Source organism: Curcuma longa, chromosome 3, assembly GCF_044706935.1.
Source record: "Curcuma longa cultivar G26 ecotype Majalengka, Jawa Barat chromosome 3, ITB_CL_G26_1.1, whole genome shotgun sequence".
Classification (NCBI taxonomy): domain Eukaryota; kingdom Viridiplantae; phylum Streptophyta; class Magnoliopsida; order Zingiberales; family Zingiberaceae; genus Curcuma; species Curcuma longa.
In genome coordinates this window covers 20,597,524-20,611,795 of record NC_133863.1, presented here as the reverse complement: position 1 = coordinate 20,611,795, position 14,272 = coordinate 20,597,524, and the positions used below count along the sequence as shown (strand labels likewise).

The following is a 14,272-nucleotide window of genomic DNA, read 5'->3' as shown; positions in this document are numbered from 1 at the left end:
TTGGTTCACGAGTTGAACCGGGTAAACTTTGTATAATAGCTTTATCGTAAAAAAAATTCTTTACCTTCAAAGAAAAAAAAGATAATTAATCTTAAAAAATAAATTATGAAATAATTATGAAAGTTTCGAACTAGGTCACATCCGTGTGTGCTTGTTACCCTACGATTTGTTTTAGACCTTAATTACTAATTAGTAGGTGTCTAAACAAAGGTTGAAGGGGCGAATCAGTGATTAATTAAGGCATTGTGCTCGATCTGGACTCCAACTAAACAACAAGAGCAGTGCCGCTAGATGCTTGTAATTTATGCACCAACCCATACTAATTTGATCGATCTGTTGATCGATCAAGCCCGGTTTGCCTCAAATCTAGCTCGACATGCCAAATCATGTCGACCCCAATCGTTTACTTTGACGTGAAAGACTAGTAAACAGGAAGCTTCTTCCAAACCCCCATTCTTTTGCTTTCTAATGTAGACAGGTCGAGGTCTAACTAGCATTCAAGGATTCTTCGAATCTAGCTCTCGTCACTTTTGCTTTCTATATTTATTAATATCATTATAGATTAATTAAAATAATATTTTAAATGCTTTTATAAATTATCTTTATTGATAATTTTTAATATCTTTATAAAAAAATATAAGATATTTATAAATACTAAAATAAATGAGTTTTATAAAAAAATATAAGACATTTATAAATACTAAAATAAATAAATTAAAATGATATTTAAATATTTTTAGAATTAAGATACTTTTGAATTTATCATAGATGTTTTGTAATGATATTATACAAATGTCAAAAATATCAAAGAGTCTAAGAGATGATATCACACATTAATGTATTTTTTTATAATGTCATCGTAACTTTAATATCATTAAAAGTATTTATATGCACTGTTAGAGTATTATTTTAGTAGTGTCAAAATTATTTTTTTTTAGATTGCCACGGATAACTTGCCACATGTACAACCTCCATAAGTACTTGAGTAGTCTCTTCGTGCAATCTAGTCATAAGCTTGCGAGGAGGCAATGTGCTCAAAATCATGATAAACTCGTAGTTAGAGATAAAGTCAAGAATTTTATATTGAGAGATGGCGAAAACTGTATATTTATAGTGAGGGAGAGGCGGTTGTGTCGTCGGTCCTCATTAGCCTATCATTTCTATATCCTATACCTCTAACATTAAAAAATTGAAAAAGAGAAGTTTGAAGTTAGTGGGAATGTTAAGATAAAAAAATAAAAGTTTTAGAGAAAAAATCAATCATATTAAATATAAATATATATTTATATGACTAATAAATATTCTAATTAATGGATACCGTAGTATCACAAATACCCACGATAATAAAAAATTTTAAAATAATAAAATTTATTTAAATAAAAATATAATAATTTTAGTCGACAAATTAGCAAACAACATTTCCTTGCGTATCCTTACGAGAACGCAAGAATTTATTGTTGATGATTGGGAGAGATGAGTCAAAGTCAACTTTAGCGTCCGGCATTCAGCTGTCCATTGGTCAAAAATTGCATACGACGACTTGTTGCTTTATATATATTTTTTGTTTTTCCATAAACGACATCTTAACTTGGTGACGTTGGTCATCACTCCTGCTTTTTAACAATCTATATTAAAATAATAATAATAATAATAATAATATAATAATAATCAGCAAAATTAAAATAAAATATAAAAAGCACCTCTAATTATCTACTCATTAAAAATTTAAAACGTATCATTTGATTTGATATCCAAAAATACTTAATGCAAATTTAAGTTCAAAATACAATTTGAACACTCAAAACAATACCTTTTTAAATGTCGACAAATAAAATTTACATTGATTTAAATATTAATATATATACCTATCTTTTTCAAAAAGTATAAACTTTATATATTGCATATCTATTATATTAATAACCTTCATTATTTATGGATTTTACCATCCACTCATTCATTTTTATTTTATATTAAATAAATAAATATAATTTTTAATTTTAAATTTTAATCATTAACTAAGTTTAAAAATCATTCATATTAATTATAATATCATTTGAGTATTATAATATCCACTTATTAATACCAATAGGTGCTCTAAACTTAGTGATTAAAAATTTAAAAATAAATAAATTTAAATATTAGCAAACTTTGTTCGCTAAAATTCACAAATAAAAAAAAATCGACGGATATTTCATAAATGAATTTATTTATTAATTCATGTAAAATTATTTTATAATATCTAATAGCTCTTTTAAAAAATATGTCTTTATTTTTTTAATATTAAAATATTTTTTAAAATAATCATTTTGATATTCTTCCCAACACTGATTTCACTGTCTTCACTATTTAGCTGTAATAAAGAACTTGTTCATAGTCCATTCTGTCTTAGACATTACTTTAATTAGTCGACCATGAGACGGAGGCTCACCGCCTCCGCCGCCGCCGCCGCCGCCGCCGCCGCCGCTCTTCTCCTCCTTCTCACCGCTACCCTCTTCTCGATCTCCGGCGGAGTCGACACCTTAAGCCCGGATCGGCCTCTCCTTGACAATGGAACCGCCGCCTTGGTCTCCGCCGGCGAAACTTTCCAGCTGGGTTTCTTCAGCCCCAACGGATCCACCAGCCGCTACATCGGCATATGGTACAACAGGATCCCCGTCCAGACCGTCGTGTGGATCGCCAATCGTCGAAGCCCCATCAATTCCCGCTCCGGCAACCTCTCTTTGACCGCCGCCGGGGAGCTCGTCCTCACTGACGGCAGCTCCGGTGTCCTATGGACTTCCGGCGCACCTGATGCGCCCCTCTCGAATCCCGTCGCGCAGCTCCTTGACGACGGGAACTTCGCTGTCCGTGAAGCCGGCGGCGGCGGCAGCCCCGACGACTTCGCGTGGCAGAGCTTCGACTTCCCAGCGGATACCCATATTCCGGGCATGATTGTGGGACGAAGGAGGTTGAAGAATGGGACCGATCTTAACATCAACATCACGGCGTCGACGAGCGATAGCGATCCGACTCCGGGGCGGTTTGTCTACGGCCTCGATTTGCGGGGAGACCAGCAGTTGTTCATTTGGTCAGAGATGCAGCAATACTGGCGCGCCGGACCATGGAATGGCCGATGGTTCAGCGGCGTCCCGGAGATGGTGGACACAGCCAACGGACTCCTAAGGTTCGATGTCGAACCTAATCAGATGACCTACCTTCGCAGCGAGCAGTCTTCTGCCCTCTTGAGGTTCGTCATGCATTCCTCCGGCCACCTACAGCTCATTGTTTGGTTAGAAAATAGGCAATCTTGGAATACAATTTGGTATGCTCCCAAGGATATCTGCGATCCTTTGTCGTCCTGCGGCCCCAATGGTTATTGCCGCCAAATCATCACCCCGCAATGCGTGTGCTTGCAGGGGTTTCACCCGAGTAATCCCAGGAATTGGCAACTCCGAGATGGAACGGATGGTTGCCTGAGGACGACGCCGTTGGATTGCCGGAATGGGACCGACGGGTTCCTCACCCTGAGAAACACCAAACTACCAGATACATCGAGATCGATTGTGAACGCAAGCTTGACCCTTGACCAGTGCAGAGCTTCGTGCTTGAGCAATTGCGATTGCACAGCTTATGCTGCCCTAAACATCAGTGACAGTGGCAGTGGCTGCATAACGTGGACCACCAATCTGACCGATATCACAGTGTATCAAAGTGCCGTAGGACAAGAGCTTTATGTCAGGCTTGCAGCAGCTGATTTAGGTACGTTCTTATCAACTTTTGAGCAGATTGATTACGAGATACGATGAAGAATAAATATGCAACTTTGTACTGATACAATGAAGTTTATCTTCCAGCTTCTGAGCCCTCATCTGATCATCGTCGTCGTCGGAATCATTTCGTGGTTGTCATTGTGGTTCTTTCTGTGGTACTGATTGCCCTCCTTTCATGTCTTGCTTTCTGCCTTTGGAGGAGGAAGAAGAAGAGAGGTACCATCGACACATACTGTTTTAACTAGTTTCAATTTGTTCACAATTACTTGGGGGCATTTATTCATCACAGTTGTGTTATTTATAATATGTAGCAGCTGATATTGTTGAAGAAACTGAAGAAAGGGACTTAGACCTACCATTATTTGACTTAGGCACAATTAGGAATGCCACCTGCAATTTCTCTTTGCAGAACAAGCTTGGTGAGGGAGGTTTTGGTCCAGTATACAGGGTATGAACTATTATGACTAATTTTATAAGTATGTTATTGTTTCATAAATCTTACTGTTGATAGTGATAGAAATAATTAAGATGTCAAAAATGGCTGATTGCAGGGTACGATAGGGGAGGGTCCAGAAGTAGCTGTGAAGAGGTTGTCTAAGACATCGACTCAAGGTTTGGATGAGTTCAAAAATGAGGTGACATTGATTGCAAAACTGCAGCACAGAAATCTTGTTCGACTTCTTGGTTGTTGCGTTCAAGAAGAGGAGAGGATATTAGTCTACGAATACATGCCTAATGGAAGCTTAGATGTCTTCTTATTTGGTTAGTAAAATTCTTCTGTGCTCATTCCATTATGCATATATATTTCCATTTGATTTAAGTCAAAATCATTTGATAATCAAATCAGTTCTTTCTATATATTGAGGCCCTTTTTGCAGTTATGTGAAACCACAATATATGAATAGCTTCTAGGTCTTAAGTGCTAGTAGCCCCTTTCCAGATAAAAGGAAGCGAGCTATAATCCCTAAAATTTGGAAAATCTTGAGCTTAGGGATTGGTTTTTGGAATGTTCTTTTGGCTATTTTATGTTGTTTCCATGGTTGATTTTTCATCTAAACTCAAATTAAATCGATCAAAAGCTTTCCCAAAATTCAGTTAACAAAACCAGACAGAATGCTTATATTACTATATATAGGAACTGAGTGAATATTTTGGATATGACAGGAGATACATGGAAGACATAGAATTCTAGTGGAGTCCATGTAATCTACCACATATTTGGCTCGGAAATGACAAGACCATAATTATTGACTAATTATGTACTAAAATTTGAAGCCTACTTGACTTTTTAAGATTTTCCTTCTATTTTTTTTTTTCAACAGAGGACAGTTAGGGGAACTTATTGAACTCTACTTGTAAACTCCTTGCAACAAGTGATCTAACAATCATTTTATTTAATTACATGTCACTTTCCTTGTATTAGATATTCAAAAACTTGGTCAAATAGTAAATGACATATTACTTTTTATTCAGATGAAGTTAAAGGCACTTACTTGGATTGGCGAACACGATATAACATAATAGTTGGAATTGCTCGAGGACTCCTTTATCTTCATCATGATTCTCGATTTAGAATCATCCATAGGGATCTTAAAGCTAGTAATATTCTTCTTGACAAAGATATGGATCCCAAGATATCAGACTTTGGCATGGCTAGGATATTTGGAGGGGATGAATCAGAAGCAAATACTAGGAGAGTTGTTGGAACATAGTGAGTAATAGTAGTTGCGTTCATCTTTTACTTCATTATTCATAATATATGATACAAGAAGAAATTAACATATATTTACAATTATTATTGTAGTGGATATATGTCTCCAGAGTATATCATGGACGGAATCTTTTCAATGAAATCAGATGTATTCAGTTTTGGAGTGTTGGTACTCGAGATCATAAGTGGCAAAAAGAATAGAAGAGTCTATCACACATTGGATCAGTTGAATCTTCTAGGGCATGTGAGTACAAGAAACTTTTTTGTTAGTCTTTATGTAAGCGTTCTTCCCTTAATATTATGATTCTAATTCTAATTGCTTTTTAGATATGGAACACATGGAGGGAAGGCAATTGCTTAGATTTTGTGGACAAAAGTATTGGTAATTCTTTTCCAGAGGCTGAGGTCTTAAGGTGTATAAAGATTGGACTTTTATGCGTTCAAGAACGAGCAGAAGATAGACCGACAATGCCTTCGGTGTTGACAATGTTGGGTAGCACCGGAGATATTACTCTCTTGCCGGAACCTAAGCAACCAGGTTTCTTTTCTACACGAGTCCCATTATCGCAAATTTACTCATCATCATCAATGAGTAATCAGGACATATCATCTAGTAACAAAGTAACAATTACAAACATAGAAGGTCGATAAGAGTTGGCCATTTTAAAATATACTATAATTGATAATGAAATATTACATTGTGTGAAAATATAAGTAAAAGGTATTTTCTTTGTTACTCATTAGTGCAGTTGACTCGTAGACAATTGTTTTTTTTAAAATTATTATTAAATGATTGACTTCTCGATTCAAATATTGTGTTGACTTTGGCCATTTCTGCATCTTGCAATTAAGTTCCTATAGTCAACAAGGATTTTAACTAACCTTTTTGCTTCTCTGAAATTCCAAGTTTGAAAGTGAAATTCAAAACAGGGAAGTCCAAACATTCCAAATTGTTCATTCAAAAAACTACTACTTCTTGGGTTTGACCATTCTGTTTTCTAGTCAAAGTGGACCGACCTGCCCCTGCCAAGTCAAACTTTACAGCTATGGTTGACTTTGATTCTCACTAGATTTTTGTTCCTACAATAAATGCGGCCAATCCTCAATCAAAAATGGAGATTGAAGACATATGGGAGATGTGCAGTAAGGGATAAGTTTGGTTAATTTACTTGGGTGTTTATGCCAACATGGTGTTTTGAGTGACACACTCTACGCATGGGGGTGATTTATTAAATTAAGCACTCAGGTTTTTTAAATTCTCAGAAGGGCGGATCATATTTTGAAATTTATCGAAAGGAAACCATTAGTTGATTGGAAGTAACTATAGTGGACTGAATATGATTTCAGTCGACTAGTTGTCGCCAAACAACTTTGGCTAAAAATGGTTGATGGCCATAACAACATAACCTCTTGCTCAAATAGGTTTGTTAGGTGTTTGGCTCAGGCTACTTATACTTAACCTACTTATACTTAACCCGCTTGACATAACCTCCCCCTCTCCATTTTATATTTGCTTGGTTCTATTGACTTGTCTTAATTGATCGATTCACCTAGATTAATTTATCAACCAACTTGACCTTTCTCGACTAGCTCACATTTCTTGGCTAGATTGATCACCTTCGACTAAATATTTTTCACTTTTTCTCAAAAGAAGCCAATTTTTTAGCTTATCATAAAAGAATTTTTTTATTGATTAATTGTAAACTATGTTTTTTTAAAAAATAAAAAAATAATGGAGCCTAAGAGTGTGTTTAATTTAATAGGGCAGAATCAAATCGCTTCATATTATTCTAATATTTAGATAGACAATTTAAATAGGACATTTTGTTCCATCCATTTTATATTTGCATTCTTCTATCGCAATATAATATTAGTTTAAAGTTATCATCTAATAATTAAAATGAAAATGAACAAACTAAGTCAATCTAAACCCTAAACAAGACATGCCAATCAAATTAGATCAATAGACTAGGTCGACCTAGTGGAGCAGCAAATCAGTCGGGTCAACCTTAGTGGGTCAATGAAATTGCTCAAGTTGGGTTTGAGCAAGTCCAAGGAGTCAAATTGGGTAAGTTGATTAGGTTGGTTGGGTTTGTGTAGGCTGAGCAAACTGTTAGGTCAAACAGGCCAATTGAGTCGAGCAAGACAAATCGCCTCAGTCGGGCAAAGGGTGGACCAAGTCGAGTGCACCAATTAGGCCAAGTAGAGTAGTAGGGCCAGGTGCTGCAAGCAAGGCAAGTCAAGTGGACCATTTGAGAGGCTACTATTGATTTGAGTGAACTGATCGAGATAATGCCAACCGAACCTGCCAGGCGCTCGACTAATTAAGGTCAGGCCAGACCAGACGCAAGCCTTACAGGCCTTACGGAAATAGCTCACAACTTCCTTTGACACCTCGTGACCTCCACAGGCTCTTGTCCAAACTTGTTTAGCATGATCACCTTGTTCGCGAACAATTCCTTCAGACTTGAACATCAAGAAGACAAAGAAATGGTTCCAACTGTTCTATATAGACCGAGTGAAACATCAGTTTACAACAAGATGTGCAGTAAATGCCAATGGAACATACCAAACCATATAGTACAAACTAAAACTGCAGTCAATTGCTGTCTTACTAAGATAAACACACAAATTTCATGAGACATTAGTGAAGCACAGTGAAGCAATTGTGGAAGATAAATCGATATTAGTGGCCATACCAACCGAAGGGCATCAACCAGTTCAGCTTCCGAAGTTGCAAACAGCTTTGCAGATTGCAGAGTGGCACAAGAGCAACCCATAACTTGATCGTGGAAAGGCCCAATGTTAGCCATCAGAGGCTTACAATGAGGACCATATCGGTATGTGGTTTAATTCCCATCTCTTTGAGACATCCATTAGGCCTGAATGTTTCACAAAAAAAAGTTACATATTCAAGCATTGTTCTAAACTGAACACGCAAGTTATGCATTTCAAGCATTGCATCTAAATATGTTCTAAGTTTTATGCTTCCAACTAGAGCAATAAAAGCATCTGCACATAACAGTTAACTAACTATTTAAAATAAAATGTAAGCGACTAGAAACACTTCTTGTTTCATGTTATTATCCTGAATAATTATATTTAAATAGAAATTGTAAGAGCGTTTGTTGATTTTAGTATTATCCAAACATGAACTGACTTAGAATGATTACTAAGAATTGGCAAAAATTTATCAGCTTGTATTTGGTTTTCATCAGCGTGGGAGCTAACAGTAATGAAATAACCATTATCGTAACGAAAATAATCAACAATTAAGAATTTAGCAATGGAAGTGTGGCATTTCTAATCCAGATAAATAAGTGCAAAAAGCATATTTAATGAACCACTTTTATTCCTAATTTCATTCACTCCACCTGTTTCCCTTACAATTAGTTGATATAGTTACATTCTATCAGTCATTCTAAATCTGAAAGAGAATAAGGGTGCAGAATGCCTGTATGCTATCAAGATAAATTCAGAGGAACCTAGTAAATTAATATGTTACAATCTGATGATCCATAAAAACATTGTATTGATTACTGATTATGGTTGTTGGTGCAAATCCAAATAAATACAATCTACCCAGCTAAGGAAGCATGTTGGACAATGATAAATAGTAGAGTGAAGTAAAGAATACATCTAATGCATCATTTTTATCCCCAATTTCTTATTCTATTGCCCTTCATTCCATCAGTTTCTTTTGATCCTAAATAAAACCTTATGGGTCCATCGCCTATTAGATGGTTATGCATAGATTGCATTTTCAGTCCAAACGTTTAAAATAAAAATGGATGCATGAAGATATGGTAAAGGCCCACAATGAATGATAAAACTCTTAGAACACAGTTACTGCAATTCAAATATGTATGCTCATATACTATTAGAATTAATTCAGCAAAATAACGGTTAGGAAATTGCAGTACACTGATTAATAATTATGCTTTTTGAACAAATCACATAAAGCAAAACAGTAAAGAATGCATTTGTAGGAGGTCATGGATGCGTTGAACTGGTCCAAACTTAAAGACAGTAGCATCCGCTCAACAGTCAAGACAAGAAAATCAAGGAAAGTAATGAACAACCAAAAGCACATATGGACTCTTACAGACATGTAGAATTCACCTGCATATGTTTTCAACAGATGCATAAAGAATCAGGTAACTTCATTTGCTTCTCCAAATCACTTTCAGTCATTGCAAATTCAATTATGTGCAAGAGTATCATGCAACTTTAACCTAGAACATCAGTACCAAGAAGGAACTTGTTTTTACCTGCAAAACACAAAATTTGTAGGCTTTGAAGACTCAGAAAGAGTTCATCTCAAGGCAGTAATTCCTCCTTTTCATGAGCATCATGGTTGCTGTTCTGTATGGCTCCTCAAAGCATTCTGAGATCCAGCAACTATCTGAGAAGTCATTGGAAACTGTGATGCTACTGCCCACATCCCTTGACCGTTCATCGCTTGGTTTGATAGCCAACAGGGTCGCACCCTTCAGCACCAACCCACAGGACAACTCGAGCTCGTGCGCATACCACAGACGCATGCTTAGTGCAGGCAAAAGAGTACGCTGAGAGCTCCCGGAAGCCATCAGTGGTTTTAACCTTAATTCTTGCAGCTGCTGCCGGTCCATGGTCAGCACCCCCTGCCCGTCAGCATCGGTCAAAATCAAGGACTCCAAAGGTTCGTGGTCGACCACAATGGGATGAAGAAGATAATGCCGTGCCGATGCAGCAATCAACGAACTAATAGTCCACACCACCCTCCGCTTCAAGCTTCCGTTGGTGTAGAATGACTCTGGAATGCTCTCATAGTCATCACCTAAACAAGCGTCGTCAGAGCTAGGATTGGAATTGAGGTTTGTGGATTTGAGGGAGTTGGAGGATGCAGAGACCACGGAGGAGGCGCCGAGAATGACGCAGCTACGGATGGTGGATCCGAAGTCGGCTCTCCACTTCAAGAGGAAGCCGCCATTTTTACCAAGCTCACCGTCAGGAAGCTCGATACGGAGGCGCCGGATTTCCCTGAAGTTCTTCAACACCTCGCTCGGCGAGTGGTGGGCGACGTCGGGTGACGGCGACGAGGAAGAGGAGGACGAAGGTGACGACGCCCTGGAGACAGAAGCAGACGCGGGGGAGAGGATCTGCCCGAGGGCTTGGAGCGGCTTGACGAGGCCATCGAGGACGAGACGGGCGAGGTGGGATACGACGCTTCGGGGCTTCTGCGACAGGACAGCTTCGCCGCCCGCCACGGCGTCGGGCGAGGGACAGGGGTCGTCGGAGATGACGCAGTCAACCCGGACGACGACGTCGTCGACGAGGGGGACCACGGCGTGGAACCGGCGCGACACGACGCAGCACCGCCCCAACTGCTTGATGTCGCCTACCAGATTGAAGATCAAAAGAAGCACCGAGTCCGGAAGCTGGTCGAAGTGGTCTATCGCCTCCTCCCCCGACTCTGCCGCCGGCGGCGGCAGATCCGAACCGCGCGCCAGTAACCAATCCCAATCCAGATCCGCCCCAGGAAGGGCGCCAGAGGAAGACATCAGATCGGAAACAATCCCCCAAATTGAGCCACAATTCCTCACGAGAAGATCGAAAACCCTAGAGAGGTTTCACAAGGAGTCAGAGATTTCACGAAGCAGAGGAGAGGGGATTGAAGAAGAATCGGATTTTGTTATCTCACCCGGCCAAAGCGAGACCAGGAAGGAAGAAATAAAGGAAAATTGCAACTTGCCCCACGTTTTTTATTGTAGTTTCCAAATTGTCCTTGGAATTCTCAAAATAATAGTACGCCCCTGGTTTACTGTTTTTTTTCATATTGACCCTCGAAATTTTATATGCCAAAAATACTATCAGAGTTATTATACTCTTATTTTATTATATATATATATTATCATAATTGATTAATTTGATTTGATTTGATATATATATATATATTATAATTAATTAATTTGATTTGAGTTTAGTCAACTCAGCTAGCTAGTGGATAACACTTTAAGACTAAAATTCTCCATAGAATTACGTGGAAGCCAAGGCTAAGAATTAATGCTGCTGAAAAGGAAAGGAGGCTGTAATTGTAAAGACCGATAACCGCTGGACACTTGTACACTGTGCATGCTCGTGAAGACGTAGTTAGTTAGCTTGTTCAACAAGGTGCCACTAGACAAATTTGGTGAGTCATGGTGAGGCGAGCAATGTGGCACCGGCAAACCATTCAGTGAGGTGGTAGTGATAGGTGGTGATTAAGAGAGTATCTTCGAAGCATAGTTAAGTTGATTAAGATAAAATATAATTATTGAAGTGGATAAGAATCGAATTTCGATGAAGTTGAGGAAATACTTTCCTTCGTCATGGTCAATTGCAGCTTCTTGATTTATCTCCTCATAGATGATCATGGGACCGATCGTATAGAATCGTTGGGATGACGGATTTACCTCTACATTTTGAAGATGAACTGTAATCAAAGAACTCCCTCCCCTCCTCTTCATGTGATCATCAGACCTACACAGTTGAGCTGTCCCTAATTAAAGTTATCCTTTGAGAGAACAGAGCAAGCTTTAATTAGGTGATTGAGAAAGGAACATTTCAATTGTTGTTTCAGTCATCTCATCTCATCTCATGCCATGTCCATTCCTTACAATGTCACTTTGCAAGAAGAGAGATTATATACTCATAATCCTCAATCTTTCAAAATTTATAAATAAATAAATAAACTTATATAATATCATATCAAATTCACTAAGCAAGCAATAAATTTATAAATCTAAAAATTTTAAATAATTAAATAACTTTGAATTATGAATTCGAAACTAAACTTAAATAATGCCTCCGATTTTAAAACTGAATTAATTAAAATATACTACTAAATTTAATTAAAATCAAATTAATTAATTTAATAAATTTTAATTTAAATATTTATAAATTAAAAAATAATTTATTTTAAATTTTAAAAAATAAAATTAATGAATTATATTTATTAATTTAATAAATTATTTTATTAAAATAATTATTTTAATGAATTATCTTATTAAAAATATATATATTTTTAAAAATTTTAAAATATAAAATTAATAAATTATATTTATTAATTTAATAAATTATTTTATTAAAATAATTTTTAATGAATTATTTTATTAAAATAAAATTATCATATTATATTTATTAATTTAATGAATTATTTTATTAAAATAATTATTTTAATAAATTATTTATTAAAATAAATTTAATTTATTTTAAATTTAAAAATATAAAATTAAGGAATTATATTTATTAATTTAATGGATTATTTTATTAAAATAATTATTTTAATAAATTATTTTATTAAAATATATAAATTTATTTTAAATTTTAAAAAATAAAAGTAACAAATTATATTTATTATTTTAATATTTTTTATTAAAATAATTATTTTTAATAAATTATTTTATTAAAATAATTATTTTTAATAAATTATTTTATTAAAATAAAATTATTAAATTATATTTATTAATTTTAATGAATTATATTAAAATATAATTGAATGAAGGGTAATATAGTAAATATAAACCTGGTTATGTTTTATTCCCTCCAAATAAATAAAATAAACCAAACAACATTAAGTTATGTTTTATGCCAGATAACCTTGGTTATGTGATTCCAGGGTAATCACATAACCAAGATTATGCGTCATAACTTAGAACCAAACACACCCCAAGAGTTATTTATGCTTTATATATATATATATATATATATATAGGATTGATATCCTGCGCGATGAGTTTACCTGACTCCGTGCGCGACAGCCGACGTGGCAAGGAGTTAACTGTACGTCTTCCACCGTGACCGAAACGAAATAAAATCCTACAAAATCTCGCCTCTCCCAAATCGCGCGGCCAAACCTCAAAATCGCGCGGCCGAATCACGATTGGAGCTTACCTACCTTCCCTCGTCGTCGTCTGCTCCAAAAATCGCTCGTCTCCTCTCCACGGCGATTCTGATATCCCAAAATCAGCCTCCTCTACTCCACGCCATTGGAAATCAGCCCTACTCCGGCCAGACAGCATGCTAGGAGAGGGAGGTTTCAGTTCGGTCTTCAAGGGTTGGATTGATGAAATCACATTTGCAGCAGCCAAGCTCTCGCCAATCGCGTCGGTCGTCGTTGCGTTCAGGCCCGGTTAGGTTTTGCCTCCGCCATCACTTCCGCCGCCAGAGAGATCATCGAAGCACACCGCCTTCGAAGACCTCGATGGTGGTGGCTCCAGTTGGTGCTTCTGAAGGTACGACTCTCAGCCTTCTCATGGAGGAGACATCAACCTGACAAAGCTAGAGGGGATTGAACTCATCATCGCCGAGCTCGCGAGGATCTAGGGTTGCTACACTGTCGACGCCAAGATCTACGACCTCCATTAACAACCGTGATCTTCTCAATAATACCTTCCTACTCCAGGTAATCATATCATTGTATTTGTTGTTAGGCTTTATATTCCTTTTTTTTCTTACTTTTTGGGTTGAAAATTGCAGATGCTACCTCTATTAATCCCAGGTTGAACCTAAACCAACTCACAATTAGTGGCAATGTCGAAAATATGAGAACTGCAACTAACAGTGCTTATCATCCCCATCTCAATCAAAATAGAAATCAGTGCCTACAATCCTACTTATATCTCTTCTTCCATTTTTAATCATGGAACTTGCTTCTATTCGCCAATTCTGCAGAAGTTTATGTATGAGCAAGAAAATGGTCTGTTTGATTTCACGCGTACGAAGTTCTCCCTGTTGTTGCTTGTAATCGATCGGAGGGATGATCCAGTTACACCCCTACTGAACCAATGAA

General features: G+C 36.8%; 2 protein-coding genes across 3 annotated transcripts; one reads left to right on the top strand and one right to left on the bottom strand.

The window, feature by feature from the left end:
* Positions 1 to 2,411: 2,411 nt before the first annotated feature.
* On the top strand, positions 2,412 to 6,179 carry LOC141823027 (receptor-like serine/threonine-protein kinase SD1-8). Of its 2 annotated transcripts, none has more exons than XM_074710305.1 (7): positions 2,412 to 3,738; positions 3,834 to 3,965; positions 4,064 to 4,197; positions 4,301 to 4,511; positions 5,223 to 5,460; positions 5,554 to 5,704; positions 5,788 to 6,179. In XM_074710305.1, exons 1-7 carry the CDS (start codon positions 2,412 to 2,414, stop codon positions 6,109 to 6,111), a joined length of 2,517 nt encoding a protein of 838 aa, XP_074566406.1. In that variant the 3' UTR covers positions 6,112 to 6,179. The 2 variants fall into 2 exon arrangements, with proteins under 2 accessions (XP_074566406.1, XP_074566405.1); XM_074710304.1 differs by having other exon boundaries at positions 4,061 to 4,197.
* A 2,107-nt stretch (positions 6,180 to 8,286) lies between these two features.
* Positions 8,287 to 11,129, bottom strand: LOC141824021 (F-box protein At5g46170-like). The gene is made up of 2 exons (XM_074711243.1): positions 9,732 to 11,129; positions 8,287 to 8,342 (listed from the first exon to the last, which is right to left on the bottom strand). The coding sequence occupies exon 1, from the start codon at positions 11,001 to 11,003 to the stop codon at positions 9,765 to 9,767; it is 1,239 nt and encodes a 412-aa protein (XP_074567344.1). The 5' UTR covers positions 11,004 to 11,129; the 3' UTR covers positions 8,287 to 8,342; positions 9,732 to 9,764.
* Positions 11,130 to 14,272: the final 3,143 nt, after the last annotated feature.